The following is an 18430-nucleotide window of genomic DNA, read 5'->3' as shown; positions in this document are numbered from 1 at the left end:
TCAACTTACCATTGGGAAATGCCAGTACACTTATGATTAGAAAAAAGAATAGCACAGAAAGTACCCCCTTCCATATATTATCTTCTGGCCCTGTGTCATCCCTGGATAACAAGATAAGACATTGCATTCATTGTACTATTTATAGTCCCCACCAAAGCGCGACAGGAACAGCACAGGCGACACGAGACACGCGAGGAACACACAGAGCAGCAGAACCTCAATGGATCTCTGATGGGTTTCGGTTCGAGTCTGTTTGGGTTTTTATTATCGTGAAGCGACGTGGGGTTTGAATGGGGTTCACTTCAGAAAACAGAACCTGTTCAGACGGACCGACCGACCGACCTCGTGGAATTAACGAGAGAGAAGTGGGGTGTGTGTGTGTGTGGGGATAGAAAGGAGCGGCCGCGCTGACGAAAAAAAAACCCACCATTTAAAATCGAGAGAGAGAGAAATAAAAAGAAGGCCCTCTGCACAGAGTACCCGGAGCTTTGCGAAAGTTACAAACCCAGAGCTGCGCGTTCAGAGCGGGAGGACCTCGGGCCGAGGGGAGGGGGGGGAGGACCTCCGGCCGAGGGGGTGCGAAGCGAACAAGTACCTGGTGAAAGCAAAATACATGAGGCTGACGATGGTGAAGGTGAGCAGAGTGATGGTGTGCGGTTTGTAGAAGAAGTCGATGGTGATGTCCTCCACTTGCTGCTCGTTGATCATACGGAAATGCAGTTTGTAGTTCACATCGTCCTTGCTGATGGTCCTGCTGGTTGCGTGAGACGCCATCGCTGCTCTTCCAAACGCTGCCCCAGACCCTCCTCCCTCCTTCCCCCTGTTGTTGTCCTGTTTCCCCCCCCCCCTCTCCTCTCCTCCCCGCCCCGTCCCTCCCCGTACCAGCCCGACCGCCTCCGCCCGTCACTTCTCAGTCGGATGGCCGGGGCTCCGGGCTGGTCTCGCCGAGCGACGCTGCGCGTGCGGCATTCATGGTGAAACGGAAGGAGGAGGAGGTGGTGGGTGGGTGGGTGAGGGGGGGGTGGCGTTAGGAAGGGAAGGAGGAGGAGGACGGCGCGTAGATGCTCTGCCCTTGTTTGCGGAGGAAGGTCAGTGCAATGCAGCGCCTTCTCTCTCTCTCTCCTCGCGCGCGCGCTGCGGGACGGGTTCCTCTGCCCGGACCCGCGCGCTCCGGGCAACCTTCCATTTTCGGAGCCGCACGCCGTGCGGCTCCGAAAATGGAAGGTTGCCCGGAGCGCGCGGGGCCGGGAGGGCGGGCGCCGCGTTCCGAAATGGAAGGTTGCCCGGAGCGCGCGGGGGCCGGGAGGGCGGGCGCCGCGTTCCGAAATGGAAGGTTGCCCGGAGCGCGCGGGGGCCGGGCCGGGCCGGCGCCTCGCTGCTCCCCCCCTCCCCCTCCACACACACACACCCACACACGAGGAGCCCAGTGCAGACTGAGCAGAGCAGAGCAGCCTAAGAAGGTCTTAGCTCTCTCACTAACTCTCTCGCACAGTTGCGAGTTCAAAGCTATCCCCCCCCACACACACACCACCCCATAAAAATGCTGAAGGCTTTATATTATTTTTATTTATTTGTTTGTTTCATACACACACACACACACATACATACATACATACATACAGAGAAGACCATAACTGCCAATGCAACTTTCTTTTTTAAAAAAAAATAAGCCTTATGTGTTTGCAGGACAGTGGCCGGGTAGCTGAGATTCCATTTTTTTTCCTATTTCAAAAAAAATATCGCCAAAGGTTTTGAAGTAGACTTCACAGAATGGCCCACCGCGCGTGTCGGCCTGCCTCAGTTGGCGGGAGCACTCTCGTCTCGGAGTCGGAAGGTTGGGGGTTCCAGCCCGATGCATAGCCATCAAGCGTGGAGGGCGCCGTATAAATGCAAGTTGTTGGAGGCGTAGTCGTAAGATAACACGCCAATGCATTGCTGGGTGGGGGTGTTGCATCGTTGGAGGTGCCATCCTTTGGATCAGACTTTAAACCAAAGTCCTCTCTGCCTGTTCAGGCGGATGGTAAAGATCCCGTGGCACTGTTTGAAAAGAGAAGGGTGTTTCTCCTGGTTTCCTGGCCAACAATCCCCCAAATAAAATTGATCTCTCACTGTTTGTGGGATAATGTTGTGCACAAACTGGCAGTCTTGCTTTGTTCATCTGACAGTATATCATGCAAAGTGCATTGAGATGTCCTGACAACATGATAATGTGCTATATCAAATTCAGGGATTATTATTCCATGTAATTTCAAAGGTTGAAGTGAAGGTAGATGAGATACCACAGGCTAACAAACCTAATGCTGTGATGGGAAGACGATAGAGTGGCTATTACTGGAAGATGAGATCAAATGGTCCAAAGGGCTTTCTTCATCAAACCAATCTATAAGCACTCCAAGACACTGTCCCACGTGTGGGGCATATATAAATGCACATTGTTGTGCTTCTTCTTGCTCGTTTTCTTTTACGCCTAAAGGTGCAACAGAAGCTCTGGAAATGCGCAGCCTCAGAAGCAGCCGGGGTGCAGTCGCTGTAACGGGGCTCGCTCTACCAGGAGTTAGCTCACTGGGCTCAAGTTTGTTAGTTGTTGGTAATAATAAGCATTGATTTGATATAGCACCTTATCATGTCTTCGAGATTCTCAAAGTGCTTCACAGAATACACTGAAGTGAATTGACGGTATATTTTGTGGGCGAAACGCAGCAGCCAATTACATTGCGTTTCACCTACAAAATATACAGTCAATTCGCTTTACAGTATATTTTGTGAAATGCTTTGAGACGTCTAGAAGACATGATCAGGCGCTTATCAAATGCAAGAATTATTATTTATTATTAATGCAGAATCCTTATTAACTTTTAAGAGGGAACTAGATGGATATCTTAAAAAGGAATAATTTGTAGAGTAAGGGGAAAAACGTGGGTAGGTAAATGGGAATGATTGTTTTTTCAAAGAGCTGTGGGCCAAATGGTCTTCCTGTGCTGTAAATTTCTATGGTTTTATAAGAAAGTTGAGGAAATATCCTTCAACCTTCAACCTTACCCAACTGATTAGCATTATAAGAAACAATAATCTCCTTGTCTGAGAATATTGTGTTTAAAAATAAACGTTATACTATAACTACTTTTATCCTGTAATTGTAAGAAAAAATACTACTTGTATTTGCCCCAATACTGAGCTACTAATAAACATTGTGGGATAGAAAGTCCACCTGGGTTTAGATTTACTCTTGTTAAAGTAGCTTTTCAGAGCTTCCAGAATTTGGCAAATTCTGAAATACAGCCTTACTTTGGAAGTCGGTTTCTGCAAATATCTTTTAACAAGGAATTCTCCTTCAGTGATTATAAATCCATTGGGAACTTACTCCTTGGATTATCTTGTGAATCATGACGCATACTTCTATCTCTTGGTTGTATTGCTCCAAATGATAAAGGACAGATAGGAAACAAAAATATTTCATAAATTTCATTTTCTAGTACCCTATCTGAGATAATCCTAACAATTGGCATAGCACCTTATCAAGTCCTTGAAACGTCTCGAAAATGTTTCACAGTAAAGACCATGTGTAGGCGAACTTGGCAGCAATGCACAGCAATGTCCACAGATACTGTAACTACAACAGCAACTTGCACTTATATAGCGTCCTCAACGGAGGGTGGCGTCTCAGAGCGCTTAACAGTGGCGGAGCCTGACTCCGAGCTGGGGGTTGGGGAGGTGACCGTAAGCACGGTCGAAAAGGAAGGTCTTCAGGAGAGACTTGACAAAGGGGAGAGAGGGGGCAAGGCGGAGGGATTGAGGGAGAGTGTTCCACAGTTTGGGGGCGGAGTGGCTGAAAGCATGACCTCCAATGGTGGAGCAGCACCCTCCACTCCCTCCACAGCTTTGATCCCTCACTCATAGCCACTCCACAGCTATGAAGTGAATGACCAATGTTATTAGCCAGGACACGGGGAGAAATTCTTTTTGGATAGTGCCATGGTATATTTTACATCCATCTGAACTGACAGTACCTCAGTTAAACATCTCATGCAAAGGACAACATCTCTGCCATTGAACTCTCCCCCAAATTACAGTAGAGAATCAGCCTAGACCATGAATCTAAAATGCTGAACTGGGACTCAAATCCACAACCTTCTGACTATGTTGAGAGCTACCAACCGAGCCAGGCTGACAACAACAACAAAAAATGCATTTATATAGCTCCTTTCACATTGGGAGGACATCCCAAGGTGTTGGACAGTCTTGCAACTGAGCTGATGATTAATCCGGGGGGGCTGGGGTGAGGTTGGGGGGGATATAACTGGAGGTGAGGTCAAAGGGGAAGGTCTTCAGGTGGACTTTGAAGGAGGCAAAGGTGGGCTGACACTCGAGATCCCTCAGCATTCAAAGGCCTCATGTTTTGAGACATTCCAAACTGAGCTATTTCAGGCAACAGTGGCATGCAACCATCAGCAGTTAAAAGAGCTACATCCTTTAATACTTACTAATGTTTCCTTAGTTCCTTTATAATAATATTCATACTTTGCTTGTTACAGGATCTGACTTAAATTGAATAAAAATGGCCACATTTTGTCACCGGATTTGCCACCGATGGTCATTATCAAGAATCACTGGTTTAGTTTTAATCTCAAACTATAAAAGCCAAGTGACAGTACCGGTATCTGCAGCAACTTGTAGACTTTTATCTTGGTCTAGTGCACGTGTTACATCCCTGGCACATCAAAGCCTCTGTGGACTGAAAAATCAAAGATCTTGTTCCTCAGGGGCAGACCCTGCACCACAGAAAGGTGGCCTCGGAGTTAGAGAAACCAGCCTTTTACTAAATGCAAACTGTGGCCGTGAGAAAGCAGTGGCATCCAGCCCAGCCAAAGAGACATTTTTTACAGGTAAGGAACTAAAAGATTGAATCTCTTTTATATATAATACATATATTATCATAACTGGCAAGAAGTACCCCCAATTTCAATTGCTTTTAATGAATATTAACTTTGGAGTCCTGTGATGCTAGAATCTGGTTGTAGTTAAATTATAACTTTTTAAAAGAACCATGTAAATAGCTTGCATAGAAATACTATGTTGTGCTTCGATCAAAATTGCTGAAAACCGCAGGTAAAGTTTCTAATCCTTGTTTTCCAAACTATTTAAATAATTTTGAGCAGTGTAGTTTAAAGAATAATAATAATCCTTGCATTTGATACAATGCCTGAACAAGAACAACTTACACTTATATAGCATCCTCCACGCAGGGTAACGTTTCTGAGTGCTTAACAGTGTCGGAGCCTGACTCCGAGCCTGGGGCGGAGGTGGCTGTAAACATAGTTGAAGAGGAAGGTTTTCAGGGGGAACTTGAAAAAGAGGAGAGACGGGGCAAGGCGGAGGGATTGAGGGAGTGTTCCAGAGTTTCGTAGTAGCTGAAACCACACCTCCAATGCTGGGGCGGAGGGTGCAAGGGACGAGCAGGAGGCCGGTGCCAGTAGAGTGGTGGTGCTGGGTGGTGGACTGGGGAGTGAGGAGGTCGGAGAGGTAGGGAGGTGGCAGAAAGTGAAAGGATTTGAACATGAGTGTGAGAAGCTTGAAGTCGATCTGTTCGGTGATGGGGAGCCAGTGGAGCTTGGCCAGAACTGGTGAGATGTGGGTACAGAGTTTGGTCCGGGTCAGTATGTGGGCAGCAGAGTTCTGAATGAGCTGGATCTTGTGAATGGTGGAACTGGTGAGAACGCCGAGAAGTGTGTTGGAGTAATCCAGACGGAAGGTGACAAACGCATGCACAAGGGTTTCGCCTGCATTTGGGGTAAGGTACGGTCAGAGGTGGGCAATGTGGCAGAGGTGGAAGAAGGCAGTCCTGGTCAGGGGCCGGATGTGGAGGAGGAAGGACAGCTGGAGGTCGAATCGAACGCCTAGATTGCGCACTGGTTCGGTGAGACTGAGGGAGAGCCCAGGGAGGTTGAGGAGTTCAGATCCGCAGGAGTGAAGATGTTGATGGGAACCAAGGAGTATGGCTTCCGTTTTGTCCATACTCATCCAGGCCTGATGTCTGCCAGACAAGCTGATAGAACATTGGTGGACCTGGAGTTGGTACTGGAGGAGGCAAAGATTTGTGTGTCATGCTCATACATGTGGAAGTTTACCCCGTGTCTGCGGATGACTTCACCCAGAGGGAGCATATAGATAAGGAAAAGAAGAGGCCGAGGATGGAGCCCTGGGATACTCCGCAGGTGACCGGGTGGGGGTGGGAGGAGAAACCATTTGCCGAGATGAAATGGAGGCAGTTGGTTAAGTAGGACTCGACCCATGCGAGTGCGATCCCACTAAGGTGGATGAGGGAGGAGAGGCGGTGGAGGAGGATGGCGTGGTCAACTGAGAGATCCAGGAGGACGAGGAGACAGACGGAGGTATTATGTCGAGACATCTCAAAACGCTTCACATGTATGTCTTGGCACCCCCCTATCTCTCCAACCTCCTCTTTTCTCACAGAACTACCTGATGTCTCCGCTCTACTGGCACCAGCCTTCTCCTTGTCCCTCGAATCCTCCGCTCCACCATCGGCAGCCATGCCTTCAGCCAATACGCCCCGAAGCTATGAAACTCCCTTCCTCAATCCCTTCGCCTTGCCCCCTCCTCTCTTTCCCCATTTTCAGGTTGGCCTGAAGACCTTCCTCTTCGACCGTGTCTATGGTCACCTTCCCCCTCCCCCTGGCTCGGCATCGGGCTCTGCCATTGTTAAGTGCTGTGGGATACCACCCTGCGTGGAGGGCGCTATATAAATGCAAGTTGTTGTTGTATAGTGTAAGTGACATTATTTTGTGGGTTTACACCACAAACGATACATAATAACGTTTGTGCAAAGGTAATTAAATGGTTAAAAATGATACTGTCTTTAGGTAAACAACTGGGCAGGTGGATTGACTGTTTAGAGCCGTAAATATGGATACATGCGGAGAAAAGAAAAAAGGATTGGGAGGGGCTAGGGGAGACCCACGTAGAGTATACACACTGAACAAGTTGGTCTTGGAGACCTGTTTGTGTGCTTTAACAATGTAATTAGTTTTATGTAATTCTATGTAACTGGAAGTACATGTTGGGCTTTGATTGGGAATTGTACACATTGGGAGTGACTGGGGATTGATTAGTGTGCTAGAATTGTACAATTGGATCACAATTATATATAAATGAGGTGTTATATTCTAAATGTAGACGATACTAAATGTACAATTTTATATAAACGTAGTGTTATATAAATGTGTGGTCTGTGTTATGTTTTAATCTACTAGCTATTGTTCCACTTGTGGATGGCCTCTTTTGCCTCTGAATCATTGGTGCTTACCCTCTAAGGCCTTTAAGCCTCTCTCTTATTTTTGACACATGGAGTGTAGTTGAGTGTAGCAGAATTGAGACTTTTTGCTGAATGAAATATTTGGAGTAAAGCCACAATTCCTCCAACTAGCAGTTGAAAACTGCAAAGGACCATGTATGGGTATAGTAGCTATCACTGAAACATGGTTACAAGGAGATCTAGGGTGGGAGTTAAATATTCCAGGGTTCTCAGTTTACAGGAAAGATAGGCACTGTGGGAAAAGAGGTGGGGGGTAGCCCTGTTAATTAGGGATGAAATAAAAGCAGTGGAGAGGAAGGATCTGAAATCCGATGACCAGGAGGTTGAGACAATATGGATGGAAATAAAAAATAATAAAGGGCAGAAAATATTAATGGGAGTGGTTTATAGACCCCCAAACAGCGATCACAATATAGCACAGGTTATCAATCGAAATCAGTGGAGCATGTAGGAAAGGTAAAGCAATAATAGTGGGTGATTTCAATCTCCACATAGATTGGGAAAACCAAATCGGCAAAAGTAGATCAGAAGAATTCATTGAGTGTATGAGAGATAACTTTCTAGAGCAGCATGCCGAGGAAGCAACTAGGGGACAGGCCACCCTAGACCTTGTTTTGTGTAACGAAACAGGCCTAGTTGGCAGTGTAGGTATTAAGAATCCTCTGGGGCAGAGTGATCACAATATGATTGAATTCTGCATTAAGTTAGAGAGGGATATAGTTAAATCCAAGGCAAGTATTCTGAATTTAAATAGGGCTAATTTTGTAGGTATGAGGAAAGATTTAGGTAAAATAGACTGGAGAATAAGATTAAGAGGTAAAAATGTAGACCAACAGTGGCAAATATTTAAGAATGTAGTGCAAAATTCTCAGCGGTCGCATATTCCCTTGCGGAATAAGAGTACCACAGGGAAAGCAATTCATCCGTGGCTAACTAGAGCAGTTAGGAAAAGCATCAAATTAAAACAAAAGGCTTATAAAACTGCCAAGAAAAGCGGCAAATCTGAAGATTGGGAGACTTTTAGAAACCAGCAAAATAAAACTAAAAAAACTCATTAAGAGCGAGAAAAAGGAGTATGAGGGTAAGCTAGCTAGGAACATTAAGTCTGATTTTAAAAGTTTTTACAAATAGATTAAGAGGAATAGGCTAGTGAGGGTAAATGTAGGTCCACTTCAGTCAGAGACGGGAGAAGTTGTAATGGGGGACAAGGACATGGCAGAGTCCCTAAATGGGTACTTTGCATCTGTCTTCACCCTAGAAGACACAACAAGTCTGTCAACAATAGAGATGCACCAAGGGGATAAGGACAGGGAGCAACTTAGGGAAATTTTCATTAGTAGAGAATTGGTGCTCGGGAAACTGTTAGCACTACAAAGTGACAAATCCCCTGGTCCGGATGAGGACATCGAAGTTAATAAATCTAAATTCCCAGATGACACAAAACTAGGAGGAAGTGTCAACACAGAGGACGACATTAAAAAAATGCAGCGAGACATAGATAGGTTAGGTGATCGGGCAGGTAGGTGGCAGATGAAGTATAATGTAGGGAAGTGCAAAGTCATCCACCTAGGGAGCAAAAACAGTAGTGCGGGTTATTTTTTAGAAGGGGAGAGATTGGAATGTGTTAGCGTCCAGAGGGACTTGGGTGTCCTTGTACACCAATCACAGAAAGTTAGTCTGCAGGTGCAGCAGCAATTAGGAAGGTGAACGGTATGTTAGCGTTCATTATGAAAGGATTAGAGTATAAGAGTAGGGAAGTCTTGCTGCAACTGTATAGGGCCCTGGTGAGACCACACCTGGAATACTGCGTCCAGTTTTGGTCTCCTCATTTAAGGAAGGACGTACTTGCCTTGGAGGGGGTGCAGCATAGATTTACTAGGTTAGTACCAGGGATGAAGGGGTTGAGTTACGAGGATAGGCTGATCAATTTGGGCCTATATTCTCTGGAATATAGAAGAATTAGAGGGGATCTTATAGAAACCTATAAGATCATCAAAGGGCATGATAGAGTAGATAGTGGGAGATTGTTTCCCCTGGTTGGAGAAACTAAAACCAGGGGTCACAACCTTAAAATCAGAGGCCAGCCCTTTCGCATTGAGTTGAGGAAGAACTTCTTCACTCAAAGAGTGGTGAATGTATGGAACTCACGACCCCAAAGGGCTGTTGACACTCAGTCCTTGAACATATTCAAGACTGAGATAGATAGATTTCTTATTGCAAAAGGGATTAAGGGATATGGGGATAAGGCAGGGTTAGGTTATTAGCTGGAGTTAGATTAGAAGATCAGCCATGATTGAATGGCGGGACAGGCTCGAAGGGCCGAATGGCCTACTCCTGCTCCTATATGTTATGTACTGTTTTTGGATAACCCCTGAAGTCCTTCCTATTCAACCGTGCTTATGGTCACCCTCACTCTCTCCGTGGCTTGGTGTCAAGCTCCACCACTGTTAAGATCTCCAAGGTGAAGGGTGCTAAATAAACGCAAGTTGCTGTTGTTGCTGGCTTCAGGAAGTCAGCAGCTTCAGGAAGCTTTTCCCAGTGTCGGTCCAGCCTAATGGTCCACCGCCACATCTGGCTGGACCTTATCAAAACTACTGGTATCCTGACCGACTGCCTGTCCGGCATCAAGTCCTGGACCAGGGCCAACTTTCTCCAACTCAACATCAGCAAGACCGAGGCCTGCCTGATTGGCTCTCGCCAGCGCCTCCGCACCTCAGGCACTGGCAGCATCAGCCTCCACTGCTGCACATTCAACCTCACTAAGCCAGTCAGGAACTTGGGTATCTTGTTTGACCCTGAACTGTCCTTTCTCCCCCACATCTGCGCCATGACCGGCACTGCCGACCACCACCACCTCCGCAACATTGCCAAACCCCACCACTGCCTCACCCCTCAGGCTGTCGAAACCCTCACCCACGCATTCGTCACATCAAGGCTCGATTATGGGAACTCCCTCCTCATCGGCCTTCCCAACTCTTCCCTTCACAAGCTGCAGATTATCCAAAACTCTGCAGCTCGTGTACTCTCAAGCACCAGGCTCCGTGACCCCATCACTCTCACCCTCGCCCGACTCCACTGGCTCTCCATCCCTCAGAGGATCGAGTTCAAGATCCTCGTTCTCACCTTTAAGGCCATCCATGGCCTTGCCCCTCCTACCTCTCTGACCTGCTGACTCCCTACCATCCGGCCCGCTCCCTCCGTTCAGCGGGCTCCGGCCTGCTCCATGTCTCCCACCCGACCCGCCCTACCATCAGTGGCCGGGCTTTCAGCCTCTCTGCCCCCACACTCTGGAACTCCATCCCACGGTCCCTTCGCCTCACTTCCTCCCTCGCCTCCTTCAAGGCCGGTCTCAAGACCCTTCTCTTGGACCATGCCTTCGGTCGCCCTCCCACCTCTCTGTCTTCCCTCACCACTACACCACCCCTCCCCCCATGCTCGGGCCCTGACACCTGACTGTTCAGTGCTTTGGGACATCCTCCCGACGTGAAAGGCGCTCTATAAATGTAATTTTGTTGTTGTTGTCGTGTCCTGGCCAAAGATTCACCAGCTGAATCGGTCATTTCACCTCCTGGCTATTTATAGAATTTGCTGTGTGTAAATTGGCTGCTGCAATCACCTACAAATATAGTCACTGTACGTATCAGTAATTACTGTGAAAAGCTTTGAGACATTTCAACATTTTCTCCACTTTATTATCATTGTAACACCAAATACAAGGATTAGCATTGAGAATAGTGAGGCAGTGGGAGAGAGAGAGTTGTTCTCTTGCACATCTGTGCACCCTCTTCCCCCCACTATGTATTTGCCTTTGAATTGTGATCTTTGCTAATTCATTCTTGATGTTTAATTCTAGATTTAGATGTTATTCCACTACCATCTCCATTTGAGGAGATATTGGACGAAGAGGCCGTGCAAATTGAGGACGGGAAGTGCTTCCTCCAGCCTCCTTTACCCTGCGTGATTATGTCGACCAGTCTGACACTCTAAGCAAACTGGTACTGCTAGGTAAGTATTACGTGTGTTTTTCTATTAAAAAAAAGGAACTGAAGCAATATGCAACATTATTAATAATAATAATCCTTACGTTTGATACAGTCTTAACATACCAAAGCAGTTCACATGATTTCTGTAAGGTGTACTGATTGTGTATTGTAAGCAAAGGATATTCGGCCCAAAATGTCAGTGTTAACTCTTCCCCTCAAGTTGCAGTCTGTCAGAGATATCTATCACTATTATAGTCACAATTAATGTTTTAACATTGAGTCCTGGATGAGAGCTAACTTTTTATAATTGAACATCAACAAGACTGAATCCCTCCTGATTGGATCCCATCAGCACCTCCACACCTCAGGCACTGACAGCATCACCATCCAAGGATTCACACTCCACCTCACTGAACCAGTCAGGAACCTTGGCATCTTGTTTGAATCTTAACTGTCCTTTCTACCCCACATCTGTGCCATGACCTGTTCTGCCTTCCCCCACCTTCGCAACATCACCCGACTCCGACACTGCCTCACCCCTCAGGCTGCTGAAGCCCTCATCCACGCCTTCATCACATCTAGGCAGGACTACGCCAACTCTCTGCTTGTTGGCCTCCCCAATTCTTCCCTCCTCAAGCTGCAACTCATCCAGAACTCTGCAGCTCTGTGATCCCATCACCCCAGCCCTTGCTCAGCTCCACTGGCTCTCCATCCCCCAGAGCATTGATTTCAAAATCCTCGCCTTCAAGGCTCTACCTCTGCAACCTGCTGACCCCATATCAACCTGTCCGCTCCATACACTCAGCAGCCTCTGGCCTGCAAGAAGCCCCCGCCCAGCCCGCTCCACCATCAGCAGCCGGGCCCTCAGCCTCTGCCCCACCCATCCCTTCGCCTCGCTCCATCCCTTGCTTCCTTCAAGACATGTCTCAATACCCTCCTTTTCGGCCACCCTCCCTGTCCTCCACGGTCCCCGATCCCGACCTCCTGCTCCAGTCCAAATCTCAGACTGTTCAGCGCCTTGGGACGTCTTCCCGACGTGAAAGGTGCTATACAAATATAATTTTGTATTGTATTGTAAAGCACTTTGTTTTTCACTGACCAACGTGCCGCCGCCAGTTATGGACATTAAGATTGAGGTTTGCTCAGTACCAGCTGTTGCTAATTCTAGTCACATTTTACTTTGAATCATGGGCTGCAGGTGTGGATCTTTCTAAGCTGGAGCAGCGACCAAATGTAGCCAACATGTTACTACGGTTGGACTTTGATAAAAATGTGAAAGAGTGTCTGCTGTTCCTGAAAGACTTGGGGGTAGAAGAGCATCAGTTTGGAGCCTTCCTCACCAAGAACCCTTTCATCTTAACGGAGAGTCTGGGGAATCTACAGAAGAGGTAATCTGCAGTGAGGTGAAGGACGTATTCATCAGTTTGATGATTTGTGTAGCAGGATACTGAGAGAAGTCTCAGGGTTTGTTTGAAAATAGTGCAGTGGCGTCTTTTAAAGTTCACCTGAACCAGAACATGCAATCAAAATATTAAGATAACGTCATAATTACAAGTATCAGTCCTCCTCGGCTATGCCAACCTCTCCTGTGGATCTGCCCATGTTGCTCCAGATTGTAAAACTACTAAGGAGATTTTCTTCCTGTTATCTGTGTGTTTCCACTCAGTGTCTCCTTGACAGCACAGGGTGATTAGTAATTTCACACAGAGGGTTAAGAAGGGAACGGAGTGGGAGGGGAACACCGTCTTACGACTGTATGCTATATTTTGTGGTTAGCGGAACATTGGCTTTTAAAATCAGCTGGATTTTAAAAAGAACCTTTGTTTTAGGTGAGATTGTATTTTTCTATTGATGGAGATGTCATATCAGTTACAATTGAATGAAATTTCTTTAACTGCTGCCACCTGGTGTAATGCAATTGCATTACAGGATACAATATAAATTTACATTTATATACTGTAGTAACTTTCATGTCAAGAGGATGTCTAAAGTCTAAACAGTACTTGGGCACCCGAGCTGGTGATAGGAGTCGAGGGGGGAGGGGAAAGATGACAGAAGGCGCAGTCAAAGGTCTTGAGATGGACCTTAAAAAAGGTGAAAGAGGGGACAGGTGGAAGGGACTGCAGGACAGAGTTGCAGGGAGTGGGGTTGGAAAAGCTGAAAGGCCACCTGCCCGTGGTGGGCCTGGTAACCAGGTGAGGACGAGGGTAATAGTCTGGTAGAGCCTGGTGTAGGGAAAGGACTTGGGTTCCAGAGCTCTGGGAGACCACGCAGGCTATCATGTTCTGGATAATCTAGAACTTGTGGAGGGTGTAGCCAAGGAGGTTGGGGTATAGGCCATTGGAAAAGTCAAATGTGGAGGTAAGTGAGGTGTACATTTGGGTTTTGGCTGCTTTTGTAGGTGAAATAGTGGTGGAGGCAAGTTATGTTTTGGAAATGGAGGAAAGCAGATTCAGTCAGATCCCAGAAGAAAGATTTGAAGGAATTTGAGGATTCAGTTCTGCCAAGTTGGAGAAAGTTATGGTTTGTCCAAGTGTTGATGTATGATAGGTGGTCTACCAGAACAGAGTAGTACTGGATTCAAGGCTGGAGGCAGAGAGGTAGAATATTTGTGTTAAAATGTTTACATCTGAAAGTATTGTTTTCACTTTATTTGGGGCCAGGGTATCGTACCTGCAGTCTAAGAAATTCAACAAAGAAGCTATTGCAAGAATGGTGTCAAAAGCTCCTTATTTGCTCAACTTCAGCGTGGAAAGACTGGACAACAGGCTTGACTTCTACCATAAAGAACTAGGTCTAAACGTGCAGAAGGTAATACTCTAGCGCCTTGGGACGTCCTCCCGACGTGAAAGGCGCTCTATAAATGGAATCTTGTTGTTGTTGTAGAATGGGTCAGTACTATGAAACCGTTGTTCTCATTAGTCAGTGCATGATGTAAGATTTTCTGATGGAGGTGCCATGCTTCAGGTGAGATGTTAAACCTTGTCTGCCTGTTCAGATGGATATTAAAGTTCCTTGGCTCTATTCAAAAGGAAAAGGAAGTTTCTCCGGTACCGTAGCCAACAACTAAAATTGCACAAATTGGCTGTTCCGTGTACTTATAAATACTCGGTCACTAAACTTCATAGTAAAATCTTGTGAAGCACTTTGAGACATCTGGGCGACTTGATAAGGTGCTATTTCAAGTGCAAGTTTTATTATTACTTCTCTGTGTCACTTAACCTGCCTTGTGATGCCTTGGGATGTCCTCCCAATGTGAAAGGCACTTTACAAATGTAATTTTGTTGTTGTGACAATAATCATCAGGTCATTTGCTGTTAAGGTTAGTAAGGGACCTGAACATAAAATGACTATTTACAGGGCACCATATATTTAAGTAGTTGGGAAGTTCCTTCTTTGAGATTGCATCTATCAGTTTTGTTTCATCATTTTGCAATTCTTTCCTAATCAGAGATCTTCAGAGTTGGCCAAGTATTCTGAGACGCTACACTGCACGAAATGCAGTATATAAGTGCCAGTTGTTGTTTCTTCCCTTTTTGCAGTGGTTGCACTTTGGAAGTGTTGATGTTAGGCATGTTAAACCACTTACAGTTGCACCCAAAATAACTGCTAACTCTGGTTCTTAGGATGAATGATGCTATGGAACAGGGTAATTCATTTGGTAATAAATGCAAGTCCAGTTTCTATTGATATTCAGTATATGAATATTATTAATATTCACCTCAGTATGTGGGTCCTCCTGACATGAAAGGTGCTGTATAGATTTAGTTTTGTATTGTTTATGTGCTTTTTTTTCTTCCAATTTTTCTAGACTCGTGAGTTGGTCACCCGTCTCCCCTCACTGCTTACTGGTAGCCTGGAACCTGTAAGAGAAAATCTCAAAGTAAGTGGAACAAAGCTGCCAAGCTTCCCTTAGATGCATTTACATTTACAGTGCAGTAATGGGTGCATTTCTACTTGTTAACTCATAGCAGTTTTGATGATGTACATTTTATAATCCGATCTTGTCAAATAGACACACATAGCAGCAAGAGGAATTTTGTCTAGTATCTGTATGTTTAAGGCTGATGTTCTTCCTTAGTCGATCATTGTCAGTTTTGTCAGTGAAAACCTTTCAGGCAGCTCTGTTATTTTCCAGGTTTACCGAATTGAATTTGGGTTCCAGGAAAATGAACTACAACACATGGTGATGAAAGTGCCCAAAATGCTTGTCGCTAGCAAGAAAAAAGTGACTGTAGTGTTTGATTATCTGCACAATATTATGGGTATCCCTCACCTACTAGTAACAAAATTCCCTCAGGTAATAACTATTTATTTGCTGTTTTTTGCATTATAAATGTACGACTAATGTATCGTATCCTAAAACAAACTTAGATTAATTGTTATGTTAACTGTATCAGCTCCTTATAATGAAACCCCAAACCCTTTGGCTTATTAAACTAGCCTATTAAACTAGTTGCATAATTATTTTGCTTATAAACATGTCTTAGACTTTATTTTGATAATAAGTTATCCAATGTACTCACATTGATGTTCATGACGATGTTGTATTAAATCACTTTAAGATCAGAAAATTTGGCCAAATAACATATATTTTACTTACACTTAAAATCTTCACCATTGGCTAATATACATGATAAATACCGATTCTATTTGAGAACCTGAAATCACGAATTAATTTTAGTCAGTAGCATGATTTTCTAAAGCAGGTGTTTAGGTGCTAAATGATCAAACATTTATTAGTTTATTCAGCTCTCCAAGAAACTACTTCTCGTAAAGGACGTTTAAATGTAAATGTAACTTGTTGTAAAACCATCCACATGAGGAGATTGACTTCCTGCACTTAACCAGGATTTTTCTTTCCATTCTAGGTTTTCAATGCAAAGCTTCTGAGAATAAAAGAGAGACATCTGTTTCTTGAACACCTGGGACGTGCCCAATACGACCCAGTTCAGCCAAACTACATTTCCCTTGATAAGCTGGTAGCAACCCCTGATGAGGTGTTCTGTGTTGAGATTGCAAAAGCCACACTGCCAGACTTTGAAGCATTTCAAAAGACGCTTTAAAAACAAAGCTTGTTTCAATGTTTGTTGATGTAGATAAGCTATAAAAAGTAGTTAATTACAAATACATTTTATTTTTTTTACACGCAGCGTGATTTGGGCTAATATCATTGTTGGTGTCCGCATTTCAACCCTAGTCTCCGAGTGCGCTGTTCATTGTGAGGACTGCCCAGAATGAGATTTCAGACTTTGGAATGCAAATCCTGTGAATCTGTGGCCACTGGGAGACTCTCAGAAAAACTTCACTTGTGATCCAACACTGCTGTCAGAAAGCAGAGAGCATTACCCTTTGGCTTGGCAGGCCTTCAATCTATCGCTTGTTAGCAGAAAGGAGGTGAAAATAATTCACTATTAAGAGGCATTACACAAAGACATGAAACAGCTTTCTACTTCCATCACTAGAAAGTTCCATAGAAAGTTTACAACACCAAGGATTTTCAAAAAATAAATCTTTGATTTAAGATTCTTCCATACATCATATCCCTGAGAGGCCAGACATCAGAGAAGGTCTGTCTTCATAAGTTGCGTGAAAGACACAAGTTTGCTTTTCGCATTCTTCCCTCTCTTGCCATTTGGAATCACTTGAGCTTTGTTTAGCTCAATCTATGGCATCACGCAGACTAGGCACTTGCTATATGGGGAATAGTAACTTCAAGCCTGCAGCTTACCATTCTGACTACATATTCAGTGCCACCATGCCAGATCTGATCCTGATTTCAAAGGAATATTCCAACATTATTCAAATTGAGATAAAAGGGAATGAAAATGTTAGACATTTTGAAATAAAATTGCTGTAAAGATAGTGATCAATCAGAGGGGATAGGTGACCATTCAGCTGTAAAATACACAGTCACTGTGCTTTACAGTGTAGGCTGTGAAGCAAGTTGAGGTGTCCGCTTGATGTGAAATGCATTATTTCAAATGTAAGTTATTATTACTGAATCAGAAATTGCTGTAAACAGCGATCAATCAGTATCAGAAAATGCTGGAAACACAGAAATCATTCAGTATGGGATATTTGTTTTAGTGTGCTGGATGTCTAACAAATGAAGTTTAACCAGCTAAAACCACATAGCTTGCCACCGAGAGCTTCCTGCTGCTTGTCCACCCTACCTGTTAGGGCTTTGGTCTGTAGGAGCTGAATGGTAAGAATTCCTGCTTCCAGTGATCAATTTAAGCATTTGCTGGAAACAGAAAAAGAAAGACAGGTTAACAACTCACGTGTAAACATGAATCAGAACTGAATAAATTCTTCTTGTTCAGTGGATTAATGTGCATGAATGAGATACGTCACTTTATCTTGCATCTGATCAAATTAGTTTTAAGGCTATGGCTGCAATCCACAAACGTGCTTTGGTACGGTTTTAAATATATCAGCTAGAAGAATGAACTCTCCTAAAATAGTGTGAAACTATTCTCAGGTGCTAGTGACTTGAGTTTCATTAATTTAAAAGTAAATGAAGTGGAGTTTTTATACAACATATAAACTGCAGCTAGCAGCCAGAACACGTAGCGACAATAATGGTTATACTTAATGTGGGTTAAAGATGAATGGAAAGATAGCTTTTTCCATTTAGGAGCAGTATGTGTCTTTGTGTTTGGACTATATAACTAAGTGCAGTTCATTGAGTCCAGAGCATAAAGAAATTGAGGAATTCTGAAGCATGTTCTGTGATTTATCATTCCTGTAGCTTAGTGGTTAGAGCACTTGCCTCACAAGCGAGAGGGCCTGGGTTCGATTCCCAGCAGGGTGAAATGTTTGGCAAGTTTCCTTACTACACACGCCTCCGTTTACCTCGCAGTAAGTAGGAACCCAGTTGCTGGACAATTGGCAGATCGCTTTTCCGGGGTAATAATTCCTTCAATATAAATAAAAATAATTTGGGTCACTCACTTCCCGACTGTGGGACACTGCTGTGTGCAATTAGCTGCTGTGTTTCTCCCACAAAATATACAGTCAATTTACTTTTCAGTATATTTTGTGAAGGGCTTTGAGACGACTAGAAAACGTGATAAGGCACTATATCAAATGCTAAGGATTATTATTATTCAGC

General features: G+C 44.7%; 2 protein-coding genes across 3 annotated transcripts in view; one reads left to right on the top strand and one right to left on the bottom strand.

Annotated features, from left to right (window-relative positions):
• The window catches only part of ptdss1b (phosphatidylserine synthase 1b), a 35356-nt gene extending 34361 nt beyond the window's left edge, over positions 1 to 995 (bottom strand). For both annotated transcript variants that reach the window (XM_007887899.2, XM_042346533.1), the window contains exons 1-2: positions 596 to 995; positions 10 to 101 (exon numbers count right to left, since the gene is read on the bottom strand). In XM_007887899.2, the coding sequence (XP_007886090.1) occupies positions 10 to 101; positions 596 to 774 (271 nt within the window). In that variant the 5' untranslated portion in view covers positions 775 to 995. The remainder of the gene's footprint in view (positions 1 to 9; positions 102 to 595) is intronic.
• An 11-nt stretch (positions 996 to 1006) lies between these two features.
• mterf3 (mitochondrial transcription termination factor 3) lies at positions 1007 to 16465 on the top strand. Its single transcript, XM_007887897.2, is given in 9 exon segments — positions 1007 to 1088; positions 4533 to 4883; positions 11184 to 11249; positions 11252 to 11335; positions 12512 to 12701; positions 13977 to 14124; positions 15125 to 15196; positions 15452 to 15613; positions 16185 to 16465. Coding segments are annotated over 8 exon segments (1245 nt in total). The 5' UTR covers positions 1007 to 1088; positions 4533 to 4555; the 3' UTR covers positions 16380 to 16465.
• The last annotated feature ends 1965 nt before the right edge of the window (positions 16466 to 18430 follow it).

This window comes from Callorhinchus milii, unplaced genomic scaffold (genome assembly GCF_018977255.1).
Source record: "Callorhinchus milii isolate IMCB2004 unplaced genomic scaffold, IMCB_Cmil_1.0 Scaffold2, whole genome shotgun sequence".
NCBI classification, from domain to species: Eukaryota; Metazoa; Chordata; class Chondrichthyes; order Chimaeriformes; family Callorhinchidae; genus Callorhinchus; species Callorhinchus milii.
Note: the sequence above shows the minus strand (reverse complement) of the source record. Positions and strands in the feature narration are given on the sequence as shown.